General features: G+C 45.3%; 1 protein-coding gene across 2 annotated transcripts in view; it reads right to left on the reverse strand.

Moving 5' to 3' along the window:
* The window catches only part of ITGB5 (integrin subunit beta 5), a 129,195-nt gene that overhangs the window by 94,265 nt on the left and 13,890 nt on the right, over positions 1-21,040 (reverse strand). The window contains exons 1-2 of one of the 2 annotated variants that reach the window (XM_045032443.1): positions 13,200-13,664; positions 6,652-6,737 (exon numbers count right to left, since the gene is read on the reverse strand). In XM_045032443.1, coding sequence (XP_044888378.1) covers positions 6,652-6,737; positions 13,200-13,278 — 165 coding nt within the window. In that variant the 5' untranslated portion in view covers positions 13,279-13,664. Of the gene's footprint in view, positions 1-6,651; positions 6,738-13,199; positions 13,665-21,040 lie in introns of those variants that run through there. The other variant, XM_045032444.1, reaches the window with a different exon arrangement.

Consider the following 21,040-nt stretch of genomic DNA (forward strand, 5'->3'; position numbering starts at 1 on the left):
GTTGGATGGGGGAAACGCTCTGAAGAAGTAGCCAATAGACTATTCCCACCTTCCTATGAAAGTGTACAGCCCCCATGCAAAGTGGTCATGTTTGACTCCTCACTAAACTTGGATGACCTGTGTCTAAAAATGCCTTCTTTCATCTCCAGGTTGCTAGGAAACTTTTCTCCCTCTTCCCAGAAGAGGCCTGGCCGCAGTGATCTGTGCATTTGTTACCTCTAAGCAGAATCACTGTAATTCACTTCATCTGAAACTGAACATGAAGACAGGCTCCAGGTAGTACAGAATGCATATGCCCACTTCCTCCATAGCGTAGTGCCCCAGAAGCACATCAGGCCCATGCTCAAATCCTTCCAATGGCTTCCAGTCAGTTTCAGGTGTCAGTTAAAGGCCCTGTTCCTAATTTCAAAGCAATTAATGCAGGGCTTCTCAAACTAGGGTCGTGACCCCTCAGGGGGTCACAAGGTTATTATGTGGGGGGATTGCAAGCTGTCAGACTCCACCCCAAACCCCACTTTGCCTCCAGCATTTATAATGGTGTTAAATATAGAAAAAAGTGTTTTTAATTTATAAGCGGCTCAGAGGCTTGCTGTGTGAAAGGGGTCACCAGTACAAAAGTTTGAGAACCCACTGAATTAATGGATCAAAGACCCAGCTACACTAGAGACTGAATTTCAGTCTATGAATGGCTGACACAGCTATGCTCCTCCGGGACAAAGCAGATCACAAAACCTGGGATGAAGCACATGGGAGCAAACCATTCTCAGTTGAGAGAAGATCTGGCTATGGAGAAAGTTTCCAGTTTCAGATTAATCCAAAGCCTGTCTGTCTTCAGGGAATGATGTAGTACCTCCCTCTTTAAAAAGCAGCAAAATGGCAATCACAACATTGGCAGCCCGATCTATCCTCTTAGCCCACCATCTCCAAAACCACCCAACCACCATGTAACAAACAAAGCAACCAACCAAAACAAAAACAAAAACTACCCCAAGCAGTGTTATTAGCTCAAATAGGGAAGAGAGCCAGAGATTCCATGAAGTCTATTAGGCACTTGGCTACTGATTTCACATGGAAGGCACTGAGATACTATGGTGCTGGGCAGCAGTGTAAAACCCTAAGGCCACGTCTACACTACAGGGATTCTACCGGCATAGCTATGGCGCCACAAGTATGCTAGCATAACCGTGTAGCATAGATGCAGCCTACACTGACAGAAGGGGGTTTTCCGTTGGTGTAGGAACACCACCTTCCGAACGAGGGTAGCTAAGTCACTGCAAGCATTCTTCCATCAGCCTAGCTGTGTCTACACCAGGGGCTAGGTTGACACAGCTGTGTCACTCAGGGGTGTGGATTTTTCACATCCCTGAGCAATGTCGACCTACATTTTAATTGTAGACGAAGCCTAAGACAGGCAGAACTCACAGTGGGCAATGAACTGGAATTGCTTGCTGGGAGCCCCTCAGTACACACCAGTGGTTCTCAAACTGGGGGTTGGGGCCCCTCAGGGGGTCGCGAGGTTATTACATGGGGGGGGTGCGAGCTGTCAGCCTCCACCCCAAACATTGCTTTGCATCCAGCATTTATAATGGTGTTAAATATATAAAAAAGTATTTTTAATTTATTAGGGGGGGTCGCACTCAGAGGCTTGCTATGTGAAAGGGGTCACCAGTACAAAAGTTTGAGAACCACTGGTACACGCACTGAGGCGAAATGTCTTTAAAGTGCACAATCACAACAAAAGGAGGTAGGATCCAAACTGTTAATCAGATTTAAAAGAGTCCCTTGTTCCATCTTGTCACATAAGAAGAGGGGAAAGGTTATTACAGCACTTTCAATGATCTAACCACAAGCCACCAGCTGCACCCAGGGAAAGTTCAGCTGGAGCCAGCTGTGTGATAGTTCTCATCACAGCCAACACCCTGAACATGTAGTTCTGCTCTGAAACGGAACTGTCAAAATGTCGTCATTGGCTTCCATGTTTATTGGGTCTTCGTGATTGCTGTTCTGACTGTGCTAACACAATACCACGGAGTAATTAAAACAGCAAACGCTATCCATTTCTGAGGGCTCTTTTTCAGTATTGGAGTTCATTAAGTTAGCACTATATACATAAATATTTCATGGTTTTTAGGAGCTAACACCAGTGAACTGTAAAGATCACTGGCCAAAAAATTATTTTGGGGAGTACAAACTGAGCATATAATACATGCTATTATACTGATACCATTTTAACACCCAAATTATTTACATTTTGTAAAAACATCCATCTACAAAACAAACTCATGGAGGTATTTCTCATGTCTAAAGTTCCAATGGAGCCATATTTGGTTTAAAACTTGCATTCCCCGGCAGAATAACACTACATTGCTTGGCCTGTAAATGCTAATTAGTGAAAATAAGAAAGTGAAATTGTCTAGAAATCCATGATCAGAAAATATAACAGCTTAGACTACTGTGTTTTCATTGTTCAAGTTGAAGAGAAATAGACAAATAGTGACATGCAAACCAAGAATGCTTTTAGATTTTCAGAAGTAATAATCCCAGGTGACATTTATAATACAGTTAAAAACACTGTCTTTTAGAAATACATGGTTCTTAACTGGCCAGTTTATTTCTTCATTATTATGATTGGTATTTGCAAAGAAAGGCTTTGAAATTAATATTTAAATAGCTGACCCAACCTTGATCTAAGAATGTATTTCTCTCTTGTAAATAGTTTTCTTTCCCCTTTTTGCCCCACATTCCATTTAGAAATCATTAAAAAAAAAACAAAAAAAAACTATGGCTTGCTATGCAACATCACAACACTAGTGCCAAAAACTGATCTACAATTAACAGTCACAACGACTACCAGACAAACATTTGCATTGGCAGAATTGTTCAAAAATTGCCTTTCTATGCCAAGAAAAAAAACCTATTGGATACCCACAGCTTAATAGACAACATTCCTGTATTCTAAAATCACCACCACCGATTACGTGGCTGAAATAGTTTCTTGCAGCTGTATACAAGATGTCTCAAAAGCAGAGGCTTTTGCTGCATTCCTTCTCCCTATACACCCTATTCACTCTTTTGCAACAGCATGAAAACTATAGGTAACACAGCAATACAGTCTTAACAGCACAATTTAGGACACTACATAAGTAATAATTTAAGGCTATCAATTGATCGGTACTGTAACCGAAAAGTGGGACCAGTTCAAGCAGATAGTGACTGACACAGCAATAACATCTCTTGGACCAAAGAAAAGAACACATCAGGATTGGTTTGATGAGAACCAAGAAGAAATATCTCAGCACTGGAAGTAAAGAGAAAAGCCTTTATCGAATGGCAGAATGACCCCTCCTCAGTCTCTAAACGGGACCATTTCAAGTACCTTCAGAGCAAAACACAGGAAGACCTCTGTCAGATACAAGACAACTGGTGGGAGAGCAAAGCCAAAGAAATTGAGCACTATGCTGAGACTCACAACTCAAAGATGTTCTTCAGTGCTATTAAGACTGTCTATGGACCTTCTAAACCAAGGACCACCCCATTGCTCTCATCAGACAACACAACGCTGATTAAAGATAAAGAAGGCATCAACGAAAGATGGCAAGAACACTTTAGCAACCTTCTCAATAGACCATCAACCGTGAATAATAATGTCCTCAATGAAATTCCACAACAACCTGCTCTGACAGATCTTGACTTTCCGCCCACTATAGATGAGATTAAGAAAGCTGTTAGCCAGATGAGTTCAGGAAAAGCTCCTGGAAAAGATGGGATACCATCAGAGATATACAAAGCAGCAGGTCCAGCAGCACTAGCAGCGTTCCACAGTGTGATCATCAGCATCTGGGAGGATGAAAACATACCACAGGACCTCCGCGACGCTACTGTTGTCTCTCTTTTCAAAAACAAAGGCAGCAAAGCAGAATATGGAAACTATAGAGGCATATCCCTCCTCTCCGTTGGTGGGAAGATCATCACCTGCATCATCTTGAACTGCCTAATAGCCAGTATTTCCAAGGCAAATCTACCTGAAAGTCAATGTGGTTTCCGACCTGGCCGGAGCACAGTCGACATGGTGTTTGCTGTCAGACAAATACAAGAGAAGTGCATTGAACAGAACATGCACCTGTATGCTGTCTTCATAGATCTGACAAAGGCGTTTGATACCATCAACAGGGAAGCCCTTTGGACCATTTTAACACGATTTAGCTGCCCAAGAAAATTTGTCCAGATTATATGCTTTTTTCATGACAGCATGACAGGCGAAGTATTGCCTGATGGAGCCACATCAGCCCCCTTCAACATCACCAATGGCGTGAAACAAGGATGTGTTCTCGCTCCTGTCCTATTTAACCTGTTCTTTGCATGCGTCCTTAACCATGCAATGAAAGATCTGGACCGAGGTATATACTTGAAATACCGGCACGATGGTTCACTTTTTGACCTCCGTCGCCTGAATGCAAAGACTAAGACAGTGCAGAAACTCCTCGAGGCACTCTTTGCCAACGACTGTGCCCTCATGGCTCACACTGAAAATGATCTTCAGCACATTGTCAACAAGTTTGCTGAGGCCTCGCAACTCTTCGGGACTAACTATCAGCCTCGGACAGACAGAAGTTCTTCATCAACCTGCACCTGGATCAAATGCTTCTGTCCCGAGTATCTCCATTGACGGCACTCAGCTTAAAGTAGTGGAGAACTTTAAATACCTGGGTAGTGTCATATCCAGTGATGGATCACTGGATAATGAGATCAATGCACGAATATCCAAAGCAAGCCAGGCACTTGGCTGTCTGCGTGTCAAAGATTTAAACCACCACAACAGCCGGATGTCAACAAAACTGCTTGTGTACAGAGCTGTTGTTCTCTCATCTCTTTTGTATGGGTGCGAAACATGGACACTATATAGGTGTCACATCAAGCAGCTTGAAGCATTCCACATGCGCTGCCTCCGCAACATCATGAAGATCCGCTGGCAAGACAAAGTGCCCAATCTCAAGGTCCTCAAGAGAGCCCAGATGACCAGCATCGAAATGATGATCATGAAGTCACAGCTACGTTGGACCGGTCATGTCAGCCGCATGGATGCCAACAGAATCCCCCGCCAGCTTCGGTATGGTGAGCTCTCCCAGGGCATCCGGCATATAGGTCGTCCACGAAAATGTTACAAGGACACCATCAAAGCCAATCTGCAGTACAGCAGTATCAAACCTAGGGACCTTGAGGACGCCGCCAGCGACAGAACACAGTGGCGTGCAACAGTTAGAAATACCTGCATTGCCTTTGAGGAAGACCGCTGCCAGCGTCTACAAGAGACACACGAACGACGTCACAGAGCAGCAGCAGCGCACAATCCACTGACCGCGAACTTCCCATGCACCATCAGCAGCAAAATGTGCACCTCTAGAATTGGCTTGTACAGTCATCCGAGGGCACACCATGAGACCAACAATAGATGATCTGCACAGATTTGTCATCACCGGATCGATGGACTGCCAAGATCATTTTATTAGGTAGTGTATATATTATAAACACACACTGTAAATCTGGACACAAGACAGGGTGGTGGTACGTTTTTATGGGCTACACTACCAGTTTGCAATCTGTCCTGTGAAAAGGGCAGCACAGAGCTGCAGTGCCCCAGGAACAGATCATGCAGGGAATTGCCACAATTCTCTCCCTGATTCCACCCTTGCTCCAGGGGGAAAACAAGCCTATATTTAATGTAGATTACTTCCTCCTCTGTGTTGGCTCAGTTATAGGGAACAGCACATGGCAAGGGTAGATCAAAGGCTCTGCCCTCTCCCAGTCCCTGCCTGCCCACCTGCGTGGCAGAGGAGAGTAGCAGCTCAGCCGTGACTGCTCTTCTCCCTGCTCTGTAACCTCTCCAAGCATTTAACCTATACAAGGGTGTAAGGGGGTATAATCTTGACCTATATTTCAAAACGCAGCCCCTAACCTTTGAGCACTCTGCAACCCTCCTCCATTTGGATACTATTTAAGGACGAGATCCAATCATTTCTGCCCACACACAGGAAGTTTGGACGCTGAATATTCTCAGATCTGACCATCAGGTCCTGGCATCGTGCAAACATTATGAAAAGTATGGCCAAGTACACAATCAGTTTCTTTCCAGGCTTTGCAGAAACGGTAGCTAATTTATCAAACATGAAGTCAAATGCCAGTGACTAGGGCCGTTAGAACTCCAGTAAAACCGACTAAAGATGTGAAAATCGTACAACATTCAGTGAAAAGGAATTCATATAGTGCAACATTCAGCAACACACAGTGGTCTGAAAATACGACGTATGGGATTAATTCAACCAAACATGCCGACCCAGCAAGGTTATTGCTCTGAGCAAATGGCAGAGTGCAAGTATATTTCGGATGCATAAAAAGGGAAAAGCAGATCCACTTCTCGGTTTGTCAAAGAACTTATAGATTGTGTGTGTGTGACAGCCTAAGCAGATGCGATGTGGAGGAACTTCCCTCATCTTTACCAATCTTTTTTGGTGGGTAATGATTCTGGGAAGAGGCAAAGGAAAGGAAAGGAAAGGAAAGGAAAGGAAAGCCTGTCTCTCTGTTTTGTAGTAAGTAGTTTATATTGACCCACTAAAAGCCCACAAGAGGAACAGAAAAACAAGACCAAGTACATACCTCTTTGGAGCACCAAGCGCATTTTGGATGAATGAGCAGGCACTCTTCACAGGAAGTAGCACTTCCACTTGTGCAAATATTGAGACCTTCAGCAATAAAAACCAACAGAGAATGGGGTTATCTTATGGGTGAAATAGCTTAAAATTGGTATCTTAGTGCTCATTGCAATACACTTGCTGTAACAATTAATGTAAGATTAAACATTTCACAGGCCTTTGGAGCTTGAACCACTGAAAATTAGGACTCTAGTGATTTCCTTTCCTCCCCTCCATGCTCAGATCAATTAATTTTGGAAGAGAGTTAGTCAATTGATCAATCCAATTAAATATTTCCAAGACTTCTGCTAGAACACAACAGTCATTACTTTGGTATTAATGTTACTCCTTGCAAATCCTAGATAACATTGACTTTTAAAAACTGGTAAAACAAGACATAGTAGGTTTTTTTTACTATTATTATTCCTTTTCATCTGAATGAACTAGTAGGGTAAAATATTAATACAACTTTTTCATCTTAAATTAGCCTTTAATTATATCCTATCCCTGCTTCCTACATGAGTGATTTACATAATTGAGTCACATCCTTACTCTAAATTGCTTTAATTTATTAAGAGCCATTTCCATAGGATATCCAGGTTAAGCAGGACAGCTTGTTTATTTTGGGTAATGTCCAATGCATGTTAGAATGGAACATGTTGCTCCACACTGTATGGTAATATGCTTTTTACGTGCAGTGCTAATGCAAAACACACATTGACTCAGGCATACACAACTTGCAATGATAGCTGCACCCTTAAATTATTAGCGTCATACAGAGTAAAGACAACCAACAGGGTTTTATATGCAGAATCTAGTATGGAGGTTCTTATCACATTAAATTAGTTCTGAGTTGCCATCACTAGGGTTAAATCGTACTAAACATCAAAAGTATTAGGTTTGAATGCAACCGCTTACGTTTAATGGTGTCTATAGTTATGATGAAAATAACATTTGAAGCCACTGGTGTCTCTGTGCTCCAGTGTGCAGCTATTAACGTCAACTGTCGATAACTAATTAGACAAAATTCCAACAGAGAAGTCTATGTGGATGCTGCACAGTCTAAAAGGAAATGCCCTAGGCTTGAATTCTGAGCCCACAGTATTTTCTCCATACTGAATGTCAATGAAAGCATTTCAGGCCTCGTGCTACAGTTCATCAATTTGCAGGCAATTATATCCACAGACGCTATTGCACTACGCATAAAGCTAGCGAAGGCTGAGCAGACTTGGTGATGTCTGGAAATGGGTGGATTAAAGTTTTGCTCTTTAGGGGGAACTTTTTGTTGTAATGTCAGCACATGAATCCCAACTGCTGCCTTCCTTGGATGCATTTATATTTAAAAATTGTAAATGTTGGATTTGGCTGTATGAGTCACTCAAGTTTGAGGGATGTATCGAAGAGGAAGGAAGTAGTGAATCAAGCTGGACAGCTGTATAAGGGCATGTCATGCTCTAGGTTAGAAGCTAGAAAAGGGTAAGTTATTCCATCATAATTTTTAAGTCAGGATTGTGCCCTGACTGTTTATGTAAATGCCTCACACTGACAATTATCTATAACCGACAAGATGATTCATTTTAACTCACTCTCTCTAAATCAAGGGAGCTATGATATTTTTTCAATGGTTTTCATTAAAGGATACTGTCTGGTTTTGTTTTCATTTAACATTAGGCTTATTATAATGTCATTTAATTGATTGCTTATTATATACAAGCAATTTACTCCTTAAACCAAGCCCAATTTCTGGACTTTTCAAGAATTCAAAAAATGAAACAAAATATTGATTATAAAGCTTTCCCCACTCACAAGAAGCCTTGTAACAATGAGTTTTGTAGTCTAGTAAAACTGCTGTGTTTTATTTTCCTTATACATGAATTCAGGGGGTAAAGGAGGGGACTAGTTAGAAAGAAAACAAACTGTTGTGGAAATTAGCATGCCTGATGGGTCTCTGATACTGGTTTTGAAAAGCCAAATCCCTCACTAACAATATTCTGTGATGTTTACCAAGTAGTATGGTTAAGAGGACATTTCTAGAAGCCAAACGTGGCTGAGTTCTAATCCTGGCTTTCCCATTGACACTTAGACATCACTTGATCTTCTGTCTGGAAAATGAGGATAATGTTCACCTCCCTTCTTTATAAAATATTGTAAATGAGTTATCCTCATTTACAGGTGGGACTGTGAGGATTTACGTATTAATAGAGTTTAAGGCCAGAAGCAACCACAAGATCATCTAGTCTTAATATTATTATTAAACCAAGAGTCCCCTCCATTGGGCCATTCCCACTCTGTCCCATGGCTAATACTTCCTCCGCAGCACCTTACTCAAGTCACTCAGCGAGGTGCAAGGATCAGAGCTGGCCAGAGGCAACAATTCCATTTCATGGCAGCTTTTGAAGTTTCGACATTTGTTTTCGTAGTGCACTGGAATAAAACCAAACCTTTCCAATGTTGTCGGAAAAAAAGGATGTGTGTCACAATGGCCATTTTTGGATCAAAACCTGAGCTTTTTGATTTGGGTGGTGTGCATCACCCCTGGCCTGGGAGACCTAGATTGCTCTGCCCAAATCAGTGCTGAATTTTTCATCTCAAATTATGCTAACCCAGGTGGAGCAGAGACATGAATCTAGATTTTCTACATCCCAGGCCAGTGTCCTAACCAGGAAGCTTTAGAGCAGGGATGGGCAAACTTTTTAGCCCACGGACCACATCTGGGCATAGAAATTGCATGGAGGGCCATGACTGCTCATAAAATTGGGGTTGGGGTGCAGGAGGGGGATCAGGGCTGGGGCAGGGGGTTGGGGTGCGGGAAGGGGTGCAGGCTCCAGCTGGGGGTGTAGGTTCTGGGGTGGGGCTGGGGATGAGGAATTTGGGGTGCAGAAGGGTGCTCCGGGCTGGAATTGAGGGATTCAGAGGGTGGGAGGGGGATCAGGGCTGGGGCATAGGGAGAGGCTCAGGAGTGCAGGCTCCGGGCAGCGCTTACCTCAAACGGCTCCCGGAAGCAGCGGCATGTCCCTTTTCCGGCTCCTATTTGGAGATGCGGCCAGGTGGCTCTGCACACTGCCCCATCCACGGGCACCGGTCCCTTGCAGCTCCCATGGGAGCTGGGCCATTGGAGCATGTAGGAACCAGAGCGGGGCCATGCGGCTGCTTCCAGGAGTCATGTGGAGCAGCCCCCTACTCTGTGCCCCTGCTGGAGCGCCAGAGCAGGACAAGCCCCAGACCCCGCTCCCCAGAGGGAACTCGAGGGCCAGCTTAAAACGGCTGGTGGGCCGTATCCGGTCCGCAGGCCATAGTTTGCCCACCCCTGCGTTAGAGTGTGAGTCTTAGGCTCTCTCTAACTCTATTAAAATCGATACACCTCCACGTAACACATTTCAGCTTTATTAAAACAGCATATTTTGACAAAAAGGTTTGGACCAGCTCTAGCTGGGAAAGGAATCCACCCCTCCTAGGGCACAGATCTCCACAGCTGCTAACATGCCATCCTACTACAGCAGCCTCTGGCATAACCCAAGCTTGCATGCCACCAACTACAAGAGGCTGGAGGAGCTGCACCCATTCTCCATATTGCTCTGCCCTATATCTAGTTCCACCCTGCTCAAGCACCCAGGAGACTCTGAGTGGCTTCCTCAAATCATGCCATTTCCTTGGCACAGCAGAACTGCGCTGGTTCCAGTGCAAGAGGGACCTCTTTACCCATGACAGAACAAGGAGTAATGGTCTCAAGTTGCAGTGGGGGAGGTTTAGGTTGGATATTAGGAAAAACTTTTTCACTAGGAGGGTGGTGAAGCACTGGAATGGGTTACCTAGGGAGGTCATGGAATCTCCTTTCTTAGAGGTGTTTAAGGTCAGGCTTGACAAAGCCCTGGCTGGGATGATTTAGTTGGGAATTGGTCCTGCTTTGAGCAGGGGGTTGGATTAGATGACCTCCTGAGGTCCCTTCCAACCCTGATATTCTATGATTGATTCTATGGGGGGGGAAAGGGCAAGATTTACACCCAGGAGGATAACTCAGCTATAATCCCAAAATTCTGATGATGCAGAGTGAGCTACACCAGACAGCAACTTTCTGAGAGGCGCTCAGGGAGGCCACCAAACAGCCATGCAAATAGCTGTGACCTTATTTTAAACCATTTCTGCTATAAAGCCCAAAATAGCCAGCTCCTTAGTACACAACACATTTTAATGTACCGGCTTGCCTGAAACAGAGATACATAGTTAGCTTTGTACCCATGTAGCTAGGTGCGAGATTTCATCCACCTTAGCTAGGTCGGGGCTGAAACATCTATGTGGCCCACTGAAGTCAGTGGGAGTTATGAGTGCTCAGCATCTCTTAGGATTAGTCCCATAGGAAGGAAGAAAATCTATGGTGAAAATCTGTTGAGTTTTACTGCCCCATGCCATAGCACTCTCCACAAGATGAAGAGCCTGTAAATGTAGCTAGTTAAAAATGTAAACACAAGGGGTAAATAAGAGAATAGTGGACTCAAAGCAGTTTATTGGGCTCACTTTATAAGAGACCAGCACTACACTAATAAAGAGAGTGGCCATTTCCAGTATTATCAGAGCACAATCATAAATTGCTGCTGTTTTAATAGGTTTCCAGGAGCCATAAAAGCATCCCTGCTGAGGAGAACAATGACAGCTCTCTGGATTAAGCACATCCCTCACATTAGGGCTGAACCTGAGCCAGGAGCAATACAAGGAAAGGGGGCCTAGATCTCAACAAATAATAAAATGAATGTTTTAGACTTTATGATTATTAACGCTGCCACTCTCCAACTAGATCACTGAAGACCTGTAACCCAAACACTCGGGGAGCCTAACCAATATTCCAGGGAGGAATATTTCTTCAGTTGAAGTTGATTATAATCAAACTTTATTCCCTTTTCATGCCAAGCAGAGAATGGCTTGAGTTTTAAAATCCAGACCCACACAGTGCAAGTCAGTTCACATCCAGGGATGTGGTGTAGGCCACATTCAGTAGCAAGTCTCTACCAACGCTGAACGTAAGGCATCGCATTAAAAAGAAAAACCTTGAAGTGGGGACCTTGGAGAATATCTATGAGCAAAAACTTGCCTGTTCTTTGTGCTAAGGAGCAAAATCCAAAATTGTTCAGAAACCATTGGAAATCGAAGCTGAGCCCTTCGTACAAATGGTTCAAGTCATTATGACTGCTGGCTAGCTCTCTACTAGCCTCTCAGGGCACTTAGAGAAAGATAATCAGGCCTGTTCAGATAACAATATACTATCATTACAATTTTTGCTGTGCCTGGACACAGAGATCTGGTACTTCTGAGAAACAGCACAAAGCAATAGTATATATGGAAACCTGGGCACATGCAGTTCCAGGCTTAGCTGAAGACAACACCCCTCAAGTGTGACTTCTTAAAAATACAGATGTTTTGAGTAACAAGGCAAACGTGGCTGTTATTTAGCACTGTGATATCCGGCAATTTGGTAAACATTTTGGAATATAAAACACAATCAAAACACAGGAAGAAAAATCAAGAGAATCTCTGGGCTGATTAACTCCTCTATTTAATTGGCACTAACTGTTGATTTTCATGCTCTGCATTTTTATTTTCAGTTGTAATAATGATATGTAGTCTCTGGGGGGGGGGAAATATTTGGATTGCTAGTAAAAAGGGATACCTGTCCAAAAACTCTTGAGCACCCTGACACCACGCACAAAAATAAAATTTAACAGCCTGCCCCAGATTTGATGGAGTTTGTCATTTTCTGAAGCACATGTAGAATGAACTAGTGCTTTCATTGTTTGGCCTAAAATGAGGAGCACCAAGGATTGTAATATGATGCATGTGCATGGACTTTGTGAGGTCTACTCCTTTCCTGATACGGATATCTCACTTCTGTAGGTGTGGCAGAGTCATTTCAGGCAGTATCATGAACCATATACCAGCTACTGCACTACATTCCACCTTGAAACTAATTAAACTCCTCCATAAAGAGGCTCTTGTAACACCCCCAATCATTGGTGGCTGCGCCTCAGTGGTGAGCAGAGTGAGCTCTGTGATATATAGTGCCTGTACAGAGCTCTGAGTCCAAAGGCCCTGTAGAAAACCTACAAGATCAAGGTTATGGAATTAAAAACAAAACAAAAAACAACAACAACAACACAGGTTATTTATAACCTTCAAACCAGAAAGTGTTTCAAGGAATCTTTTGTGTGGGGGGGGGCGGGGTGGGAGGAGATCACCTGCCCCTCTAAGAGGGTGGGGAGGGAAATCCAGAACCCAGTTTCCCCCCAGAATTTGGAACATCAATGGGGCGCTTCATCTGTCTTTAGCTGCTTCAGGGGAAGCCCGCCCTCCCTAAGCCCTTGGCAAAGGGATGCTTGCCAGGAAGAAACCGACCTCCCCCCCGTCACAAGCCCCTGTTCAGCCCCAGAAAGCAACCAGGGCGCTGACTGTTGGGTTGATGATTCCCTCTGCGATTTCTACCCAAAACAACCGCCCGGTTCGGGTGGGACTCGAGACGCGGCTTACCCCTGAGGTGGTGGAGCAGGGAGGAGAGGATGAAGAGGCAGGCGGCGCTGGGGGAGGAGAGCCCCCGTCCCCGGGGCATAGTGCCTGCAGCTGGAGGGGGGGTTGCGCTACAGCTGGGGCCGGCAGAGGAGCCCGCCGAGCTAGCGGCGGCCGCAGCTGGAGCCGCAGCTGCCTGGCCGGCGGGAGGCAGCGAGCCCGGGCTGCCGGGCGCGCATTACTGCCCCGGCGAGCAGGTCACAGCGGCCGGGCCGGGCCGGGCCGGGTGCAGAGCATGCCCCGCTCCCCGGGGCACCGTGCAGCGAGCCCCGCCGCGCCTCAGGGGCTCCCCTCCCCTGCCATCAGCAGCGGGCAGCCGCCTGGAGTGCAGCGCCACGGGCTCAGCGAGCGCCTGGCGGGACCTCCCTGGGCGCAGCCAAGTTTCCCAAGCCTCGGCTGAATCCCTTCATTTCTCCCTCGCTGGCTCTGCCCCCCTCGCTCTGTCCCCTCCCTCCCTGGGCCTGGCTCCCGCTGTCCCCTCCCTCCCCGGGTCTGTCCCCTCCCCCTGGGTCCGTCTCCCTCCCTGCGTCCCCCCGTGCTCCAAGGTTCAGCAACTTTCTTCCTGCAGGAGGGTGCGGACGTGAACTCTCCGCCCAGCCTGTGCAGTGAGCACGCAGGGCTCCTTAACACTTCACTGCCCGCTGGGGATTCCTCTCTCAAGTCAAACACACACATGCCACAGCCATCGCGCCAGTAGAGACACAACCTCCCCCCCCCCACACACGGATATACCCGCTCCCAGACTCCACACAAACAGCTCCACACACTCAGCACACAAATCCCATACTTCCCCCCGGTACACTGCACGCCTTCGAACTAAACACACACACCTTCAAGTGGGTACAGCTTTGTGACCTGTTCATAGGCTTAGCAGAATTCACTTTTTCTTTTTTCATAATTTCAAAGGTTAATATCACTGTTTATTCTTAAGCAGTTTCTATTTTTATCAATTGAAATGTTCAGAGTTGTGAGAAATTGGGGGAGGAGGGCTCAGCCACAAAGGACGCCAGACAATCATCATTTAATGACAGTATGTGCTGAGATTCAAAAAGTTAAAGTTTTATAACTCTGTCAACATAAATTGTCAACATCAAGCGTAAAAATATACAAAGTTACAATACAAATATACAATATCCTTCAATCAAACTGGTAAGTTTTCAAACCACATTTTTCTTACTTTGGCTATCTGTAAATGTTTATTATCAATATAAGTATTTTTTCATCAGTTGTGTATGCACTGTGAAATCAACATTATCCAGCATATACTAATAAAAATCTAGTTCTTTAAAGCCTGCCCATCCGTTTGCTTACATTAATGTTTTGTAATACAGACATACTTAATGCATTTCTGGAAAAGAAAAGTAAAGAACAATCCAAATCAACTGAATTGCCTGGCCTCTGTTAACTCCAAATGGAAAAATTATTCAAATATCACTGATAATTCCCTTTATTTCCTCCCTGCCTTCTACAGTTTCAGAAACAGGTTCCAAAAAACATATTTTCTATCCAATTGTTACAGAGTGAGAGAACAAACATTTCAGATCTAGAGGATGATTGTGGATTTATGAGGGCGTTTCAGTTGCTGTTTGGATTTAGTAGTTTTTTCTATTTTCATGGATTATAGCTCAGTTATGCAATATTAAAGGAAAATTCCAGTAATTGGTTATACTAGTTTAGGCTTGGATCCTGAAAAGCTTTACCACTCATGGTGCCTACATGTTTGCTGGATTGGGGCATTAGAGTTTGAGCCTAAGAGATACTGATCAAACACATCTCTATTCCTAATCTAATATTTACATTATTCACATACACAAAATAATATTAGCTATAATATTTGCTCTATTTCCATTACTTTTCATAGTTATTTTTTTACAAATATGGCTAATTGTTTCAGTATTGTCATGGAACTGGTTTTAACTTAATTATTGGTTATCTGTGTTCAAGCCCTCTGTTAGGAATTGTCACACACAAAAGTTGTGCCACTTTCACTATACCAATATCGTTAAAGCGGTACAATCCCCTTGAGCACAGTAATATCAGTATACATGTATAGCTTCCTCTCACGTGGGATGGGGAATAAGCAATATTATCAGCTCTGAAGGTTAAAAAACCATCAATCAGACCTCCAACAATCATGGGATTGCCCCCAAGTCATGGTGGTTTGGGTTTGTTTCTTTAAGATTATATTGTATTTTTGGCCTGTCTTTTGTTTTCTGTACTCCCCCCGTCAACCCTAGTCTGTGTGTGTGAGAGAGAGACAATTAGATTGCCAACACTCCCAAATTTGAGGTGATTTTGGCCCCCAGTGCAGGAGCTTTTACCCCCACAACTGCCCAACCCCCTGCCAAGCAATCAGTTCTACCCCACAGCCCCCAATCAATTTTGCCCCCCTAGCCTCATCCCTGCTCCTGCTGCAGCTCCTGGACCTTCACCCCTTGTCCCAGACCAGAGTTGTGTGGGGATGGAACAGGGTTCTTTTCTCCCTCTTCCAGACTGGGGGGAGGGGCACCTCCAGGGGTTCTTCAGCCCCATCTCTGCCCCTTCCAATCCCAGTATAATACAGCTGCCCTGAGCACCTGGGCACTTTCTGCTCCTAGTCCCTGCTCCCCCATCCCCTTCTGTGAGAAAGGGGTCTGCTCCTGAGAAGAGGGGGAGAGAGCTGCGCCCACTTCCTGCTGCAGCTCTGATTGGCTGCTTTTCCCCAGGAGGCAGAACTGGAAAAGCAGCTAATCAGAGAAGGGTCCATTCTCTCACTCCCCCAGCTGACATTCTGAGGTGACGGGTTCTGAGTCATTTCTTTGCCAGACTCGTTCTGCTCTGCCAAAGGGCGGTGACTCCTGAGATAACTGAGGGAGTTGGCAACACTGAATCATCAATGCCAGTAGAAGGGCAGATGATGGTGCTGAATTCATGCCAGGGCTTGCCAGGGCTGAGCCCCAGCACCCCGGGGCTTGCCGCGTCAGTTATGAAAGTAAAAAACTTGCTCAAGCCCAGGCACCTCTTTCCTTACACATTAAGCACTGCCGCTATCCCAGTACAATTGCGTCCATACTAGGACATAGTTATGTTGCTAATTTGGTAAAAACAACAATACAAAAAAAGTCACACTCCAAACTGACGTCGTTATTCTGAAACAAAAACTGTGCCTAGACCAAGCTTCACTGCCATATTGAAAAGAAAAGAGGCACCATTAGCTGGCCAGTTTGGTGCCGGTATCACAGCCAAAGGGGGTCTTGAGGAGAGATCTGAAGGACGAGAATCAGGGCTGGTGCAACCAGTAGGCGAACTAAGCAGTGACCTAGGGCGGCAAGTGGTTGGGGGCACCCAGGGCTGTCCTTAGGCATAGGCAGCTGGGTAGGGTACCTGAAAATTTGGGGCACCCTGTTCTGACCCTTCCTGCAGGCTCTGAGTCTTCCTGGGAAGGAGATCTAGTTAAAAGAGAACAAGTCTCCAGCCTGCCAGACCTATTAGCACAACCCTGAAACTGTTAAAGAGCCATTCAAGGGGTAATCAAGACATTTAACAGGCATTTGCCAACCCCCAGGTATCTACTGTCAGTTTCTGAATGTACTGACAAAAACAGTCCTGCATGACTGTAATATTTTCTCAGAACATGTTAGTCTACAGGACCTTAGTTTAAAATTTGCTTTAAAAATATTTCATTAGTGAGTTGGTGAAGATTATAAAATCACATCTCTAAAAAATCCTTGCATAGATTTTTAGATGCACAATCATCTTTAGCCTTAAATACTTGGATCTTCAGACACATGGGTTTTTTTTAATAAATTCTTCAAAAGACCACCCTTATCTAAAATACAAATTTTAATTACTATAGTAAAAAAACTTACTTCCAAAGTCTTCCTGTCCTTTCTGTCCATCCATTTCTCCCTTCACCCCCTTCACCTCTCCCTCCTCCCCACCCCCACAACTGAAGGAAGCAACAGCCCTTTGCTTCCAGATAGCTGGAGAAAGAGTTTCCCTTTCTTTACTTCTGACTATCTGACGAACTAGTTTTAAGCAAAATCAGTACATTAGTAAGATATACAATCCTTTGTTATGCCTAAAATCTTTGGAAACATATATTTTAAAGTTGGTGAAATTTCATAAACGTGTATTATTATGGAGATCACACACCGTAAATTAGTGTTCGCTTTTTCTAAAAGCAATGAACATTGTTATGAACACACTAAACCGCTGTGTCTGATTAATTTAAAATAATGTCTGTTTCAGTGAGTTAAATATGTAGTAATCTGGAATGAGTACATTTAAGAGTACATTTAAAATATAAAATCGGCGTAGAAATACTGATTAAGAAAATGTAAAACAGAGAAGAGCTGCATCATGTATTCCATAATATTTAATGTTGTATTCAGCAAGACAGCTGACTCACCATTATTACAAAGTTTTTGCAAATAAATGTCTGACAAACTTCCGGGCATATCAAAAAACCTGTGACTGACATTTTTTATTCCCAAGTTTAGTGCTTTTAATTAGGTACCTTCTGCATGTCCACTCTGCATGAGGGAGAGGGTACAGGGGTCTCTGTGGGGAACTGTGATTCTCTGCCACCGTGAGGCAGGCTGGGCGTCTTGTTATTCTTTCTGCCTTGTCCCTCCACCCCAACCCCGTGCCCGGCTGCAAGCTCAGGCTGCCATCGGGCATAGAGGCACCAGTTTAATAGTACTGCATAGGGCCCTCATAAATCCTAAAGACAGCCCTGGGGACACCAAAAAGTGGTGTCCTGGCTCAGCAAGGAGCAGCTGCCTTCTGGAGGCATCGGAGAGCCAGAGTGTCCTGCTTGCGGTGGCGGCGAGCCCCAGCCATGGAGGAGCTGGCGTGGCACAGGGGTGCAGGAGCCCTGCAAAGGTGTCAGTGCCGCTAGCGGGGAGCAGCCGCGCCCCCCACCCCTCCTGCCCAGGCTGCAGCCTGGCGCCCCCTCAGGGGGCTCCTGCAGGCTGCAGCAGATGCATGTGCACAGAGGCCCCCATGTGCCCCCATGTTCCCCCTTGCCACGCTCGGGCTCTGCGGCTCCTGAGCATGTGAGCCGCCGCCAGGGCATGGGGCCCTGAGCCTGATCTGGGAGGGGCAGCGGCAGTGGCGGCTCACACTCCCAGGAGCCACAGAGCCCGAGCGTGGCGAGGGAGGAGCTGGGGGGGTGCACAGCAGCCTCTGCGCGCATGTATCTGCTGCAGGAGCCCCCAGAAGGCAGCTCCTCCCTGCAGAGCTGCTGCAGAGGCCCAAGTCCGGCAAAGCCAGTGAGTGGACTCAGGGCGGGGGCCGTCGGGATGGGGTGGGGAGGGCTCATGGGGGGGCTGTGCACCCTCCAGGGCAGTTCAGGGAGCAGAGAGGGGGGAACCTGGTCTGGGGAGCAGCCCGTGGGCATGGCTGGCCCCTGGGCACGGCTGGCCCCTGGTGTTTATAAAGGCTAGTTGGGATTTGCCCCTCAGTGAACCAATGTTACGGGGGGGAGGGGGCGTGCAAGGTGGAAGTTTCGCCTAGGGTGCAAAATATCCTTGCACTGGCCCTGAGGAGAATGCGTATAGTGTTCATTCAAAGTGCAATGTACAAAGCAAGCCTGAAACAAGTTGACTCCTGCTGTAAATTTCAGCCATGTCAAGTTGCACCAGGAAGGAATCTGTCCCAAAGGTTTGGTAACTGAGAGGAGAATTTAGCCTGTTATGTGTGTAAATCCATCCGCCCAACAAACTGAGCCAAATTCATCCCTGGATTTACAGTGCAGATCCACCTGGCCCTCAGTGTGCTCTGTTGCTGACATGCTTCTAGAATAAAAGTCATGCCTTTGTGAGGAGCCTGGATAAAGGATCTGTGCCACAGAACCCCTGTGACGGTGTAATGAGATAGGTAAAGCAGCAGTGCAGGGGGTTCTTTACTCTTTGCAGCCATGGTAGTGAGCTCTGTCCAAACTCTGAATAAGCCAGCCTAGAGTGGACAGTAAAGGAATAGCTACACTGCAATAAGACACCCATGGCTGGCCCGGCTTGTGGGGCTCAGGCTTGCAGGGCTATAAAATTGCAGAAGTGGTGGAGCCCAGGAACCTGGTGTCCTGAGACATCATCATGCTCTAGGTACATCATGCTCAGTGTTCTGAATAAAGAATGATATTGAATATGCCCTATTAGCAGGCTGCAGTACCCGAGTGCTTTAAACACTCTGCTTGTCAAGAGAAGAAACTATCAGGAGCTCTCTGTGCTGGCCCAGCTCACCCATACAACTCCCTCCTCTTGCGACACAGGAAAACAATGGGGATAAAAAAAGCAGATGTATAAGGGAGAGCTGAAGAATGGTAAATAAGTAACACAGAGAAAGGAAACCCAAGAGGTAAGAGGAGAAATCTGCAACAATGGAAAAGTTATGGTGAGTTTCTAATGTGGAGTCAGGGAAAAAAAATCACTGAAAGAGATGGAAGACATATGGGATATATTTTTGAAGAGAAGTTGTCTCAGAAGATTCAGGAGCTTGGTTCCAGAAGATGCAGCCTTTCACCACTACGTCACTGCTTGTATTTAGCCCAGCTAGGTAGCATCCAAAGTTCATATACTTCTGATAACTATTTGGTGGCCCATGTGAAACTAGTGACTAGTTGGTGTCATTGCAGTTCCAAGTAGACTGGGTTTCCACTGGGATGGTGGATTTTGCGTGTGTACATTGTGGATACCAAAAGGCACTGGGTGCCAGGTCCTGCTCAGTGGGAGTTTTGCCATTGGACTTCAGTGGGAGAAGGATGGGCCCGAGGGTTTCAGTTCCGTCATTCCCTCCCACAGCGAATCTTGCCGGAGGGAAACAGCTGATCCAGGAGCCTGTGTGTGGTTCACTTTACAGACTTAGCTTTGAGAGTTCCACTTAGCCATGGAGTGGAATCAGCAGGGTATTAACGTTGCTTTAAGCAGCATTAACACAGGGTCACATTTCCAATGGGAAATCTATGGGGTCTTGAGGAGAACATGGTATGGAGCATGATTGCTCCTTGATTCCATGGCTCCTGCCCTGCTCTCCAGTTCCTGTAGAGGAATAACCCTGCAGAGCTTTAGTGGAGGAAGTTCTCTGGGTTCCTGGGGGAGAGCATGGCGCAAAGTCAGTGGTCTCCCATCTGGTCACATGCAGAAGCAGCAGAGAGGATATTGCCCTAGATATGTATAGAGCAGCAGTAAAGTCAAGATTGTGAAGAACTTCAAAAAGATCTCACAAAACTAAGTGATTGGGCAACAAAATGGCAAATGAAATTTAATGTGGATAAATGTAAAGTAATGCACATTGGAAAAAATAACCCCAACTATACATACAACATGATGGGGGCTAATTTAGCTACAACGAGTCAGGAAAAAGATCTTGGAGTTATCGTGGATAGTTCTCTGAAGATGTCCACGCAGTGTGCAGAGGCGGTCAAAAAAGCAAACAGGATGTTAGGAATCATTAAAAAGGGGATAGAGAATAAGACTGAGAATATATTATTGCCCTTATATAAATCCATGGTACGCCCACATCTCGAATACTGTGTACAGATGTGGTCTCCTCACCTCAAAAAAGATATTCTAGCACTAGAAAAGGTTCAGAAAAGAGCAACTAAAATGATTAGGGGTTTAGAGAAGGTCCCATATGAGGAAAGATTAAAGAGGCTAGGATTCTTCAGTTTGGAAAAGAGAAGACTAAGGGGGGATATGATAGAGGTATATAAAATCATGAGTGATGTTGAGAAAGTAGATAAGGAAAAGTTATTTACTTATTCCCATAATACAAGAACTAGGGGTCACCAAATGAAATTAATAGGCAGCAGGTTTAAAACAAAT

This window comes from Mauremys mutica, chromosome 10 (genome assembly GCF_020497125.1).
Source record: "Mauremys mutica isolate MM-2020 ecotype Southern chromosome 10, ASM2049712v1, whole genome shotgun sequence".
In the NCBI taxonomy this organism is placed as follows: Eukaryota; Metazoa; Chordata; order Testudines; family Geoemydidae; genus Mauremys; species Mauremys mutica.